Genomic DNA, 13,753 nt, shown 5'->3' with positions numbered 1-13,753 from the left:
CACTTGGTTTATATATTATCTGTTTATTATAAAAACAGAAAACAGAAAAGTGCTGAAAACACCTCAGTTATTTTAGTTTTGAACCAAATTTTTCAATGTGGAGTTTGAACTCCCCGCAAAGGATTGAGCGTAGGTTTGAAAAGGAATATCCTCAAGCATCAGCAAAATATCTTTGAGAAGTTACATTTTGCACTACTGCTCTAATAAAAATGACAAGCACTGTAAGAATTTTAGAGTAGACAAGTAACTAGGGCTTCCTGGCTCTCAAATAGAAGGTGGTGCTGAGTAAGACTGGACTGCATTGGACAGAAGCCATAGAGGAGGTAGAATAATACATTGTATGATGAAGATAACTTACAGCTAAGTTTTCATCTTCATTTTTGAGATGTGGGTGCACTCTCAGTACTGCCATACTTTGTATGTATAAAACGTATTGCACAAATTCAGGTAATTATGCCCAGAAATTATGTTAGGTTATAATGATCAGATGAATGAGGTGCTTGTAAAGTGTGGGTTCATTCTGGCACATAGTTACCGATATTCAGAAACTTTTTGAAATGTATATTGAAAAAAATAATTTATTTAACTGGGACAGATCTTATGGGAAAATTTTGAATACAAATAACAATCAAAAAATGTACTTATGAAAAGTCATATGGGAGCCTAATGTCTGGGCTGACATCGAGCTTACTCGTTTTTTATGAAGCCAGTGGGGCAACTTTGCTGAGAGACCACAGGCTTTTGAATTACTTTTTGCTCAGATTACCTCCATGTCAAAATAAGTATCTATTATTTTGTCAAAGGTGACAGAAAGCATTTTTACAGAATACATGTCAGTTTAGAAGGAACTTGAAAAAATTTGTTTTCTGTGGTCCTTTTTAATAAGATATTCTGGCCTTACCTGATTTGATTTTTGTGCTCCAGAGTGAATTCATGTGTCTCTTGTGACATGGAAGAAGTATTTTAATATCAGATTTTATACAATAGCAATTCATTAAAATAACATGTCCAGAATTGGTTCAATTTATTTGTGTTCCCAGTTTAATAAATCAGCTTTTCACGTAACTATAATGTTTAAAAAGAATATATATATATATGTATATATTTTGTAAGAATTAGTTTGAAGTCACAGTAGGCTGGGTAAGGGATTTCTAATATATGTACTTAATAGTGAGAGGAGACACAACAGGTTATACCTAAGCTAATGCAGTGCCTTACTTTCAACTACATGCACATTTCTGCCAAACAATGAAGAACATCTCCAAAGGTTACATCCTCCTTCCTATAATGTCTTGTTTGGAAACAAAGTAGTAAGTAATTTCAGCGTTTAAAGGACAACTGTTAAAAAACCAGCAAGTTTGGCAAAGATGACTATACCAATATTTCTCTTCTACTAGTTTTTTGGTATTGAAAATCATTGATTTCTCTAGTTGTGTGCTTTATACTGTTATATATATTTTCTTGAGTTCTCTTTTCTTCTCTCTTCTTGAGCAGGAGATGCAAAACAAAGATCCTTAAGAGCCCACCTGCTGCAGCATCAGATTATTACTATTAAAAAATATACTTTCTTCACTGTGTTTCTGTATTATCACCAACTGTTTCTTGTCCAGTCTTCAGTTTGTTAAATGCTTGTACCTCCCAAAAATCATGTGCACTTTTTAGTTTATGGATATTCCCTAGGCCTGGTTTTATTGCAAATAATGCTGTCTATTTCTCAGTATAGATTGCCCACAGCATCATAAGCCATTGTTTTGTGAAAATGAGTCTTTGTCTGAATGTCTTAGGAAAATCTGCAAGTGCAAGACAATTTTTAAGTGCATACTGGTTTAGCTGAATGTGCTGTCTCACTGGTTTTGTTTGATCTCTTCATCATGTCACACAAATTCACTGCCGAGGGAACAACAAGCTTGTGTTAAATATAGCACATTATGATGGGGGACCACTAAATTCTCCAGAATATGTGGTTTCCAAGCTGATAAGTTTGCAGAGCTGCACTACAAGATAGCCTGAAATGCTTTCCTGTAATGTAATGGATCATTTGTATAAATCTGATAACATGTATTCCTTTTTAGGAATTTCATTTCACTTTACAAATCCATTTCATACTTGTTATTAGATCCCTGTCTGGGCGCATTGTTGGAGGTGTGTGGTGGTTCTTTACCCTCATCATAATCTCATCCTACACGGCTAACTTAGCTGCCTTCCTGACGGTTGAGAGGATGGTGTCTCCTATTGAAAGTGCAGAAGATCTTTCCAAGCAAACAGAAATTGCTTATGGAACATTAGATTCTGGCTCCACTAAAGAGTTTTTTAGGGTAAGATTTTATACTTTGTAGTTTTCTGTTTTGTTTTAAATAGGTCTTCGCTGATGTAAATTTTTTTCCTTAGATTTTATTAAAAGATTGCTGTAAAGTTGTGATATGTGCAGCCTAAGTCACAAGTGATTTTGTTTATTCATTATTACATTTATATATATATATATATGTGTGTGTGTAAATATAGGGGTCATATGACAAATATATGAAGCAAAAGTGCCTGCAAGAAATTACCTAAAATATATTCCACTCTCAAATAAAAAGCAAGGTAAGTTCAGTGAAGGGAGTTTATATCCTTCATCTAAGCTAATAGTTATAAACGAAGCTGTTTAATACTTGTGCTATATTTATGTTGTCACATAGTAAACAGGGACATAGGAAGGCACACAGACATGTTGTACTGAGTATTTCACATGATCTTTCAAGCTCGTACATGGGGAATGGGATGCAACCCTCTTGGCTGCTTTTGAAAACAGTTACTGTTTGTATTTGCATTATAGTAATGCCCTGAAAGCCTCTCAGTCTTCATCCTCTACCTCTGTGTATTTCAGTTTTAAAAATGTGTGAGATTTCCAATGTTTGAGTCTCAGGCTGCCCTTGAGATACCACATAACATGGTGGAATCTATCCAGCAAGTGAGTGAAACATGGGAAAAATGCCATGACTGTTTTGCTTTGTATGTGTGCTCTGTGTCTCTCCTTGCAAGATTGAAGTGGATCTGAAGTGCTAGAAATAGGAGAGGAAAAAAAATGTTAAATGTTATTCAGTGAATGGCCATAGTGTTAGGTTTAAAGAAAATGTATTCTTAAGTAGTGATACATCTTATGTTTACATTTCAAACACAGCCTGTCATGAAAGTGAAATGAAACAAGGTCTCACAAACGTTTTTTATGGACTGTTTAGTTAGAACAGTAACTGCTAGATTTTAGTTTTCACTGTAATGCTTACTTAAGTGGTAATGTACTAAATAAGAACCATGCTTGTTTCAACTGTAAATGAGCATTATTTTCCAATTTTGGTGATAGGTCCAGTAGTAAGACCTGTTGCTGATTGCATTCCTGTTGGCCAAACCAAAACTAACATCAGGCATGTCTGCAGGTCTGAAAGTGAGATCAGGTTTGTGCTAAGAGTGTTTCAAAGTATTTAGTAGCATATAACCATGTGTTTCTCATTTTGTGAGCATAAACCTTGTAGATATGGGGGGATTGAATGTGAAGTTACAGTAGGTCAGTTCTTTTGAGTAGTTCCTCTTCGGAGATTTTTAAGCTTTCTTTTAAAACAGAGAGTGTTTGTATGCGCATGCATCAGTGTTTCAGTTTTGTGCACCTATAGACATCCGTTCAATTAAACTTTTACACTACCAGTGTTTCTGATGAATGCTCAAGCATCAATTAAACTTACTTTTGTAAAATCAGGTGGAGGCTTTGTGAAGGCACATTTTGCCTTCTGTTAAGTTAGTGTTGGCTCTGCACAAACAGGGCTATGATGATCTCCTGAAATTTCTTCTCAGCAATTTCTGTCACAAGCAAGTCGGTGCATTATGCGTAATGCAACTTCTCAGCCTGATGGCTCTATTTTACTGTTTGCTAAAAATCACTTAACTTGCCCAGTTATAAGAAATAAAAGCTGTCAGAATTTCTTTCTAAGAGACCTGAAACTCATGTTTCAACAATGAAACTCTTTCTGCTGAAGGCAAGATGAAAGCAGTGTCTAAAACTTAGGAGACTAAAATTTCACCCAGAATATTTTTGTATTTCTGTGTAGTGACTGGATTGGAGTGGATGTGTGATTTTTTTTTTTTTGTGTGTGACCTGAAATTGGGACTGGAATTCTTTGAACAGCTGGGAACAACTTGAGTATTTTAGTAGCAGCACGCTAAAACGGACTGGCATTTTCTCTGTCACTGTTAGGAATTAAAAGAAACATTTGGATGTTTTTTCCACAGTTTGTCTATTTTTACTTTCAAGAAGTGGCATTATTTGCGTGTTTGTTTTCTATTGATGGAGTGTGTAGTGGACCTAATCTTCACTAGTAGAGCCCTGTTTCCTGGAACAGCACAAAATTTGGGAACAGTAAATAAGAACAGTAAACTGAATTTTCCTTGCTACCAAAGCATGGTTTCTAATAAAAAATTACACAAAAGTGAAAAATAAATGTTTCTCAACATTTTCCAAAAAAGAATTCTCAACAATAAACTTGATGGTGAAACTTAGCTGAAAAATGCTGTGCTGAATATATGTATCCAAGTGTTAATAGAGGAGAAGGATTCAAGTCCTTGTACAGCTTCCATGACTGTGTAAATGATACACTCATTTGGATGTACATAAGCTTGGGTATGTCAGGGATGTCACATTAGCTTGTTCTGTTTTGTTTTAGTATTCTAGTCTTCCATCCACCTATGGTAGGTACGTAGTAGTTTGTGTCCATGATAGCTGTGACTGGCTGCAGGGGCTGCTACAGTGAATAGAGTAACCCAGATAGAGGTTAGAAAAAACTAGGTGGAGGAAACAGAGTGGCTCACTGCACAGTGCAGACAGTAGTATGTAGTAGGTGTACAAGCTAGTCTGTATCACTTGACTTGGAGGTAAACAGCCTTGGCACTGATGACAAGTATATTCTCCCTAGCTTTAAAGGAAGTACAGACAAGTAGGAGATATTCTAACAGTCAGTTGACACAGAAGCAGGAAATGTAAGTGGGAAAAAGCAATGAAAAGGCATTGTGCTTTAATATTTCTAGTGCTGCTTTAAGATGAGAAGCATGGTCCATTCTGTAAAGAAAATAACTGCAGAAATGATGTATTTAACAGTATATGTTAAAAAGGAAAAAAAAAAAGGAAAAAAAAAAGAAAAACAGGTTTCCTAATTATGTATTTGTAAATAGCAGAATGTGTGGTGGTTTTCCTCAGGAGATCTCAGAGTTGCTAGTAGCAGAGAGTATGATCCAGGTTTTTAGAGTTCTGTTCCACAGAGTTAGAATGCTTAACATATCTGATACTTACCCCTACCCCTGTCTTAGGGATAGTGCTTTCAGAACTCTCTTAGTGCCCAAGCGTCTTAAGCCTAAAAAAGATACAGTGCATGGCTGCTGCATTTTCTTTTGGATTTACAAGCTGAAGTAATGGGCAAAGCAGTGAAGAAAAATGTATGTGGCTGTGTGTTTCTGACAGCACATGGTTTTTCTGAAATTGGTAGTGGATTGTAGTGGTAAGAATGTGAATAGGACTGCAAGCACAGCTTTGAAGATCAGGAGTCATTTCAGTTGACCCTGTACAGGTGCATCATCTGTATACTTGTCAGATCACAGATGGTGGAGCCATAAATGGTGGGGCAGTGGAGTTTCATCACTGTATGTACGACTGACACCATCCACAATCACACAATATTTTCACACTCTGATCCCTCAAAAGCTGCTGTAAATGCAGTTGAGGCATGCATTAGCCAGGAAACATCGCTGAACTTTGAAGGGGGGGGAGGAAAAAGTTACTAACTCAAGAAAACATACTACTGCTCACCTAGCCCTGCAGATAATAATTTTAAAGCATTGTCTATATGTGTTAGCTCTTGAAGTTACTTTCATGAGCTACAGCATTGGAAGAAAGAAACCAAATACAGCTGTGGAAGTATGCAAGCTTAGCATTCACTGGAACATTTCTATGCTTCCCATCTTCTTGCAGACTTATTAAAAATTAATATCAAAGTGATACAAAAAGAACAAAAGCTAATTATTTTTAAAATTCAGTGTTTTCACTGTGTACCTACCTGTATTCATCAACAAATCTGATAGAAAAATGAAATCAATCATGCTTTTTTTATGCTTTAAAGGATGAATTGTAACTAGTCCCATGTGTAAGGTAAGAAGGTGTCTCAAAGAAGAAATTACATGTGAAGCAATATTTAAACTAATTAACTTTATCTACATTCATTTTTATTTAAAATCTTTTTATGTGTACCTGTTCTTGAGCCAACAGTGTGACATGGACTGTGACCAATCTGTTTCATTCCAACTGTTTGGTGACCTGTAACAGTAGACCCTTTTCAAAGTAAATGCAAACGGAACTGCTTCATAAGAAGTATTTTTGTAGCTTTGACTGAAAAAGACTATGAAAGAGTTACTTATTCTTGCTTAAAAGGCTAGAGTTCCAGAATGAAAAGTTGGGAATGGGAAAAATGCCTAGAGGATGATAATTCTTTCTGTCTTATAAAGAAGTACTCTTCCATAGTGATAAGCTAACAACAAACATAAAAAGACAAGACCCCTTGAGTCATTTTTCCTGCAAAAGTGTTGTCTGTTGGGAGGCAAATATATCTTGGCCTGAACATCAGTAGTGTTGTCTGTTCTGAGGATCTTCAACACAGTCAAATGCCTCTAGATTTGAGTACTTTGAAAAACTTTTTTAACCTACAGAGTTATTTGAATTGATGATTGTATCACAAAAGATTATGCAAAAAGAGACAAGGCATACAGGAGTGTATCTATGAACCTCAATCTGTCTTCATGCTGATGAAGATATTCAAAGCAAAAGAACCCCACAGGAGCTGTCTAAAATCAATGGGAAGAAGAAGAAACACTCTGATTTTTTTTTTTTTTTTTTAATGGAACTGAGGTGAAAAATTATGAATCATACCCAATCCTTAATTTTTCAAGTTTGAGATATGGAAAAAATATAGAACATAGGTCTCCAGAGTTAAATTTTTACTCTCACAGAAGCTTCTGAGAGGTGAAGGAGACAGAAGGCTCAGTTCTTATCTGTAACTTCCTGCAGGCTCTAATTGGTACCTTAAGAGGCAGGGACTACAGGACTGGCATTTTATGTATCTGTGAAGAAGATGTGGAAAGGTACATAGCTGAAAAGAGAGTTAGACCTGAAAACTGAGATAATGTAAAGACTGCCTTTGCATCCATTACAATATTTGTGAAGATACGGGTTGCTTTTTTGCTGGTCTAGAGAATTCAGATGATTAATTTGTTGGGTTTTTTTGAGATCCTTGCATCTGGGCAATACACAAAATAACTAATTTAACCATTATGAAAGTAATTTTAAAAGAAAATGTAATAATCAGTGCTTCCTTTTTTCCTCAAAGCATCTCTCTTTTATTTTCCACACTGTTTTTTTTTTTTTTTTTTTGTTTCTCCACACTGGCCAAAATCCTAATGTCTTTTTCAGACAGCCTAGTGACCAAAACACTGTGGTGCTTCAGAAACCTTGTTTTATATATATTACTTAGATTAATTTCAAATTAATATTTGCATAATATTTATTAAAAATGAAATGTACTCCTTGCTAGTAGAATTTTCCATCCTTGTTTGTAAGAGAAATTGTCTGATAAACCTACCATCCCCTAATCTTCTCTTTCAAGTTCCCGTCAAGTTTTCTTAGATGTTCTAATCAAAGTATGCTGTGTAGTAAGTAATTTTGTGATGGGCAAAAATGAGTTTGCACTGTACCATACTTTCAAACTGGAAAATTTCATTTCACTTTTGTCATTCTAGTGCTCAGAATTTTCCACTTCTCATGTATAATAAGTAAACTTTCCTATTGATTGGCTTGATGTGCTTTGGTATCTCAAATTTTTTTCTTACAAATACTAAACGTTTCTATCTTGACATGTTTTTGTTCTTAAACGTCATCTGAAGCTCAGCAGTAATCGCTTTGAATGGTTTTACTTTTTTGTTAAATCCAAACAATATATTTATAATTCTAGACACCAGGAGTAGCACCTGCAATTAACTGCAGTTCTGCGATTGCTTGAGAAAGTGCTTTTGTGGTTTGGGATTTAGTTTATTCCCCCTACCCCAGGATGGGTGCAATATGTTCTTACTGATTTGCAGCCATCTTCTTTTGACCTTTTTTCCATTTCTGCATCTTCATTCCTATTACTTATTCTTCCTATATGTTAATCTTGTCAAAAACAAAGCTATAGGATATATGTAGATTGTCGTTCTCTGCTTTTCTTGCCACCACACAGCGGATGTACTTTCCTTTCATTCTTTTGTGACTTGTAGTGTTTGAAAATATGCTACTGTTGGGTGTGTTGTTTTTTTTTTTCAGGTGAGTTGATATGACGTCCTGTTTGCTTTATGTTATCAGCTTCCCCTCATCAAATCAAGATCCTACTTACAAATCTACATTTGTATTACAGAGATATAGCTAAGCCATAGTAGTAGATACTGGAACATGAATGCAGTACATCTGTCTTCCTATCAGGAGTTAGTTAGTTCTAGGAGTGGACAGCAAAACTTTCTTGGCACCAGCACTTCAAACAGAACAGATGGATTTAGGTTGTCATTGTGGAAATTGGTTTGCATGATATTTATCTGAGTTCTTCATTAAAGGAGATTGAAATGGTCTGCTTTTGATTTAATTAATATGATGAATGACGGGGATGAAATTCAGTTCTTTTGAAATTAGTAAGTCTCAAGGGAGGAGCCGTTTCAGCAGCTACTTTAACAGCAGTTAAATGGTCTTTAGCATTAAGCATCCTGTTGTTAGATGAACCTTTTTGAAGACTCAACCCTTTAAATCGCATGATTTATATGATATGGTTATTCTCTATGACATGTGATATGATACATGCAATATATGATAAGAATATAGTAACAATGTAAGGTTCTTGTCTCATACATTCTTGGAAAGAATTAAGTAGGCTTTTGAGGAGTAAGTTCTTGAGGTAGAATGTTTTACAGATTTCATAGTAAGACCAAATACACTAAAGATATTTTAAGAAGCTCAGTTAAGTAATGGAACGTGAAAACCCATAAAACTGCATCTTAAGAACTTCTAACTAATTTTTACAAGTACTAAATAAAAATATATTACAAAGTTTAGATCTTTCATCAATTTAAACTTTCATCCACTTTAAATATTCACCCAGTATAAACTAGTGGTTTAAAGTACATAATCTTGAGATAATTAAAAAGGCTGAAAATCAAGTTTTATTCTTTTCTGTGTTTTACAGATGTATAAATATTTGATTTACTGTGTAAATTGGCAAGATTCGTTTGTCGTTACACTTTCTAGCTACGGATGACAATACCAGTTCCTGTCCTTTTATTCAGTATGGAAGGTCAACAAAATGGTTACACAGACCGTATTTGAGAAGTAAAGTTCTGCTCCCACAGTAAAAGTTCATCACCTAGTAGAATGCTAGTAGTCTGAGGAGCTATTTCTGTCAATGACATACTAATTACAGCACCTCGATTTTAAGAATAGTAGGTCTTTGAATGACAAAATGGAAAAGTTATCTGATGACCCACAAAATTAAGTGAATTAATTTGATAAAGCTTTGCGTAATTTAACTTCCTAATGAGTTTCATAATGAAGGTACCATTTTACATTTAAGGGAGATGCGTACTTTGCAATAATAATTTTCATAGTCAAAATGCCCAGTAGTGGCATGATACTAAAATAATAATAATCATAAATTATTAGCTCTTGGGGCATTTTTCTATCAGTTACTGTATTTTTTTCTTGTGCTGCCATGTTAGTGTCAATTATAATACCAACGGTATAATTCATTTTTAACATTTCATATATACACTGGAGTGTCACCTTGCAATAGCAGTCAGCCACAGTAATTAAGAGCAGTGTGGTTTATTCCATATTCTTGCATTCTTGTCATATAATACAGAAGTCTACAATAGTTCCATTGTTTGGATCACATGAATGCATGTTGTAGTGGGGTTTAAGGAGCACCGCTGCCCTTTTAGATTTTTGGTACCATTGAAGAAGGAGGATATAAGAAAGGGCTGTGATGCACACAGATGCACACAGAGCATCAGAACATCTTGCATTTGGAAGAATTCTGTTTCTACCTGCTTCAGTCTGCTGTTGATAACTGCATGCTTTTCTAAGAGAATTTTAAGCGGATTAAGAAGATTTGCGTGGGAATAAAATATGTGATCAACTATACACAAGCCAGATTTAAATAACAATGTAATGTGCTTTTTTTCTCCCACAAAGTATGTGAATTACAATAAGTGTACATGCTTTATTTAACTCTCAGATAATGCTGACTTTATGAGCGAGTGTGTGTGTGTATGCACAGAATGCTAGATGGATGAACGTCTCCTTAACACATCCCTTTTCTACTTTCTGTAGCTTTACCTTTGAATTAAGACAAATTCTGAAAAACAAAATAATGAAGGAAATAAAATGACACAGTTCTGAAAACAGAATGTATTACTAAATATATTGTGTTGCATCATAAATAAAAACCTGAGAAGTCACAAATATCCCCTAGGTCATGGTTTGTCACTATTTACTGCTTTTGACTCTAGAGAAGGTCAAGGACTAGCTAGAGATCAAGACTCTGAACTGTATGAATTCCAGCAAGATGTTTTCCAGTGTTCGTGGCTGCAAAGGACTGTGCAGTCATGGCAAATTCTGAGTTCTATTTTCTGGTGACGTTTTTCATTCAGATTTTTATTTCCGTGGTTGCTGGGTCAGGTATTCCTACCTTCATTTACACAGCAAGGACCCTGTGAGCCATCTAGTGGGAGGTTTCTTCTTAACACTTGACAGTTTGAGAAATCTGTTCCTTGTGCCTCTTCCTGTTCAGCCATCCAGCACCAGCTGCTCAGTCAGTCATGGCACTTCTTTCATCATTCCTACTTTCCTATGTGATCAGATTTGTGTGAATTGACAGAGGAAAATAGGGCATTTTTTTCAGACTTAATGACAAAAGTAGAACAGAACTTACTAGACCACTGTTAATATATCATCAAAAGCTGTAAAATGTCATTTTAATAAATCAGGAAAGACAGTTAAGTCAGTTTAGGAACCTATTTGTGATGATTACCTAACTGGAATAAAGAATGCTTATTTAGTGTTAGATGTTTGTATAAGGAGAAAATAATGTTTAATTGTCACCATAACCTGTTCTACAACATGGGATCCAAATGTCTTCTATGAAAGTTGTAGTGATGGACACCTGAATGTATGTTGTCTGCTTTGAGTTGAACTGAACTGTGTAAGACAGCTCTAAAGCAACCTTAAGTTTCCCCCCTTTTAAAGCAAACAGGGCAATTCATGATGTATCACTGTAATTATTTTTGTAGCACTGTTAGAAGCTTGATCTCCCTTGCTTAGACTGTAGTTGTAAATCCCATGCAGCAGGTTGGATGTATGCTGCCAAATGAGTGTTGACATATGGTAGGAATGGAATGGAGATCTGGGTTTAATGAAAAAGCAAGTTTGGAGAACAAGAACTCAGGGAAGATTTTCCTCCTTCATATGAGGCTGAGGACTTTAGAGTCCAAGCCGAAGTAGGCTAAGGAGGAGATTGAGCACCCTACAGAGCTAAGCACAGGTAAGCTCCGCTTCCAGGAAAGTGGGCAACAGCAGCAAGGAATGCTATTTGTTACCTGTTAGAGGCATTTAGCTGTATCTATCAGTGTATCATGTAAATTACAGGAAGAGAGAAGTGAAAAATTGGATTTTTATTGGCAGCATGTAGTACAGTGATAGTTTACTTTGAGAACTGGCTTTTCAAAGATGGTGCAATGTAATGTTATTTAGGATTCCCTTTTTTTGGGGTCATGTTTTTCAGGATTTTTTTTTTTTTGATTGAACAAGAACAGTGCATATGCAATATGTCAGATGTTCAAGAATCAGAAATCTCCTGTGCCTTCAGCACATAGTTGTTTTCATCAGTCATTAGAATCACGCTGAATATATCCAACTCCTGATATTAATGGGTATACCAAGTATGTGTGGACTAACAGATAAAATATGCAACAACTGAACTGCAAAAGAGCTGTCAAAAAGCTGTGCCAATGTATATGTAGGTTCTACTAATAGTTGTAATATTTAGATGTTAGAAAATTTCAGTGGTTCATGGTACTGCCAGAACTTTTAATACTGGTAGACATAGAAAAACTGTGGATAAATCTGGGCCTCAAAATCTTTCTAAACTGGAAAGGAAAATAAAGGTAAGCCTGAGCAAATGATGATGCTGTACTACAAGACCAGTGAAGCCTTGGGAGATGGTGAGGGCATTATTGACACTTTTATACTTGATTCATTTTTAAAATTATATGATCATAGACGTCATATTTATAGCAGAATTACAGTTCTGAAGTGTATCTTACAAAATGTCTGTAGCAGAGAACTACTTCTGGTATATTGCACTTAGAACAGCAATATCTCACAGAGAAATAAGATGACTACAAAAGCGAGTGGTCTTGGTTTTGTACAGCAAAGTAGAAGTGTAATAAGAGCTGAGTTATGGGCAACATACTGTCTGATTTGGCAGCGGTTTATTGTCTCCTTCATATAATGATTTCTGTTGTCTTTTTAAGAAATTCATTTAGGGCAGTTTGTCAACTACTGTGGTAGTTCTACAGGTGTTTTGATCAGACAGTGTAGAATGTGCAATGGTAGCATGTTTACATTTTCTGCTCGGCTCACATAAAAGGAGATGATACAAACCCATGCTTTCTTCATTCTTCATCAGAATTGTGCAGTATGTGACAGTGTGATAAAGTCAGCTTCATGTACTCTTTACAACTGGTGATTGTTACTCACCCTGACTTGTCATACGTCCCATTCTGTCTCCTGTTTCTATGATAGCTCTGCTTCCTTTTTGGTGACAATTTCGTGGCAAACTGTTTTCCTCAGACCTTTTTCCAGGTTAAAAAATAACAATCAGTTGGTAGTTAAAACTTCCAATTATAGTTGTAACTACCAATTGGTTAAAGCAAAAGCAATGTTCTTCAGGAAACAATCTTTCTGAAAGAAAACCCTGACCTGCTGAGTTGAGGTGGTGAGGCATGTGGAGTATTACAAATAAGAACAACCTTGAAACTGGTGCCTCACTATTAACATTCCCTTCAGGTTTCACAGCAATGTTAGTTTCCTCTGTGGAGCAATCTGAAGTTTTCTAGTGCTGCTGACACATGTCAGCTCACCTCATTTGCATAACACAACTGCAGAGAGAGCTGCAAAAAAAGATCATCTTGTTTGTGAATTTCTGATTAATATTTTGCTGAAGTTTGAACATAGAACGTACCTTGTAATCTGGCACACCTATTTTAAAGTGAAAGTAGCACTGTTTGTTTCAAGTCTTTAACAAATACAAACTAAAAAAACCCCAACACTTACATATGATGACAGGATAGTATTAATAGAAAAAGAGAATATAGGTGCTGCTATCTTTCAACATTGAGTAATAGACTTGCCTAAAAATGATTCATTTTCCCAGGTGTGCTTTTGCTGTCCACATAAAGATTAGTTAATTAGGCTTCATATTGTCTCCACAGAGATCTAAAATTGCAGTGTTTGATAAAATGTGGACCTATATGAAAAGTGCAGAACCATCTGTGTTTGTGAGGACTACAGCAGAAGGGGTAGCTCGAGTACGGAAGTCCAAAGGAAAATATGCCTACTTGCTGGAGTCAACCATGAATGAGTACATCGAACAAAGGAAACCCTGTGATA

The 13,753-nt window shown here is 35.6% G+C and overlaps 1 protein-coding gene across 3 annotated transcripts in view; it reads left to right on the top strand.

Annotated features, from left to right (window-relative positions):
• Window positions 1–13,753, top strand: part of GRIA2 (glutamate ionotropic receptor AMPA type subunit 2) — an 86,666-nt gene that overhangs the window by 70,029 nt on the left and 2,884 nt on the right. For all 3 annotated transcript variants that reach the window (XM_054382797.1, XM_054382796.1, XM_054382794.1), the window contains 2 exons: window positions 2,117–2,315; window positions 13,576–13,753. The exon at window positions 13,576–13,753 is cut by the window's right edge and continues 70 nt beyond it. In XM_054382797.1, the coding sequence (XP_054238772.1) occupies window positions 2,117–2,315; window positions 13,576–13,753 (377 nt within the window). The remainder of the gene's footprint in view (window positions 1–2,116; window positions 2,316–13,575) is intronic.

The sequence above is a fragment of the Indicator indicator genome, chromosome 8 (assembly GCF_027791375.1).
Source record: "Indicator indicator isolate 239-I01 chromosome 8, UM_Iind_1.1, whole genome shotgun sequence".
In the NCBI taxonomy this organism is placed as follows: domain Eukaryota; kingdom Metazoa; phylum Chordata; class Aves; order Piciformes; family Indicatoridae; genus Indicator; species Indicator indicator.
The sequence above is the reverse complement of the archived record's forward strand: the minus strand, read 5'-3'. Positions and strand labels throughout refer to the sequence as shown.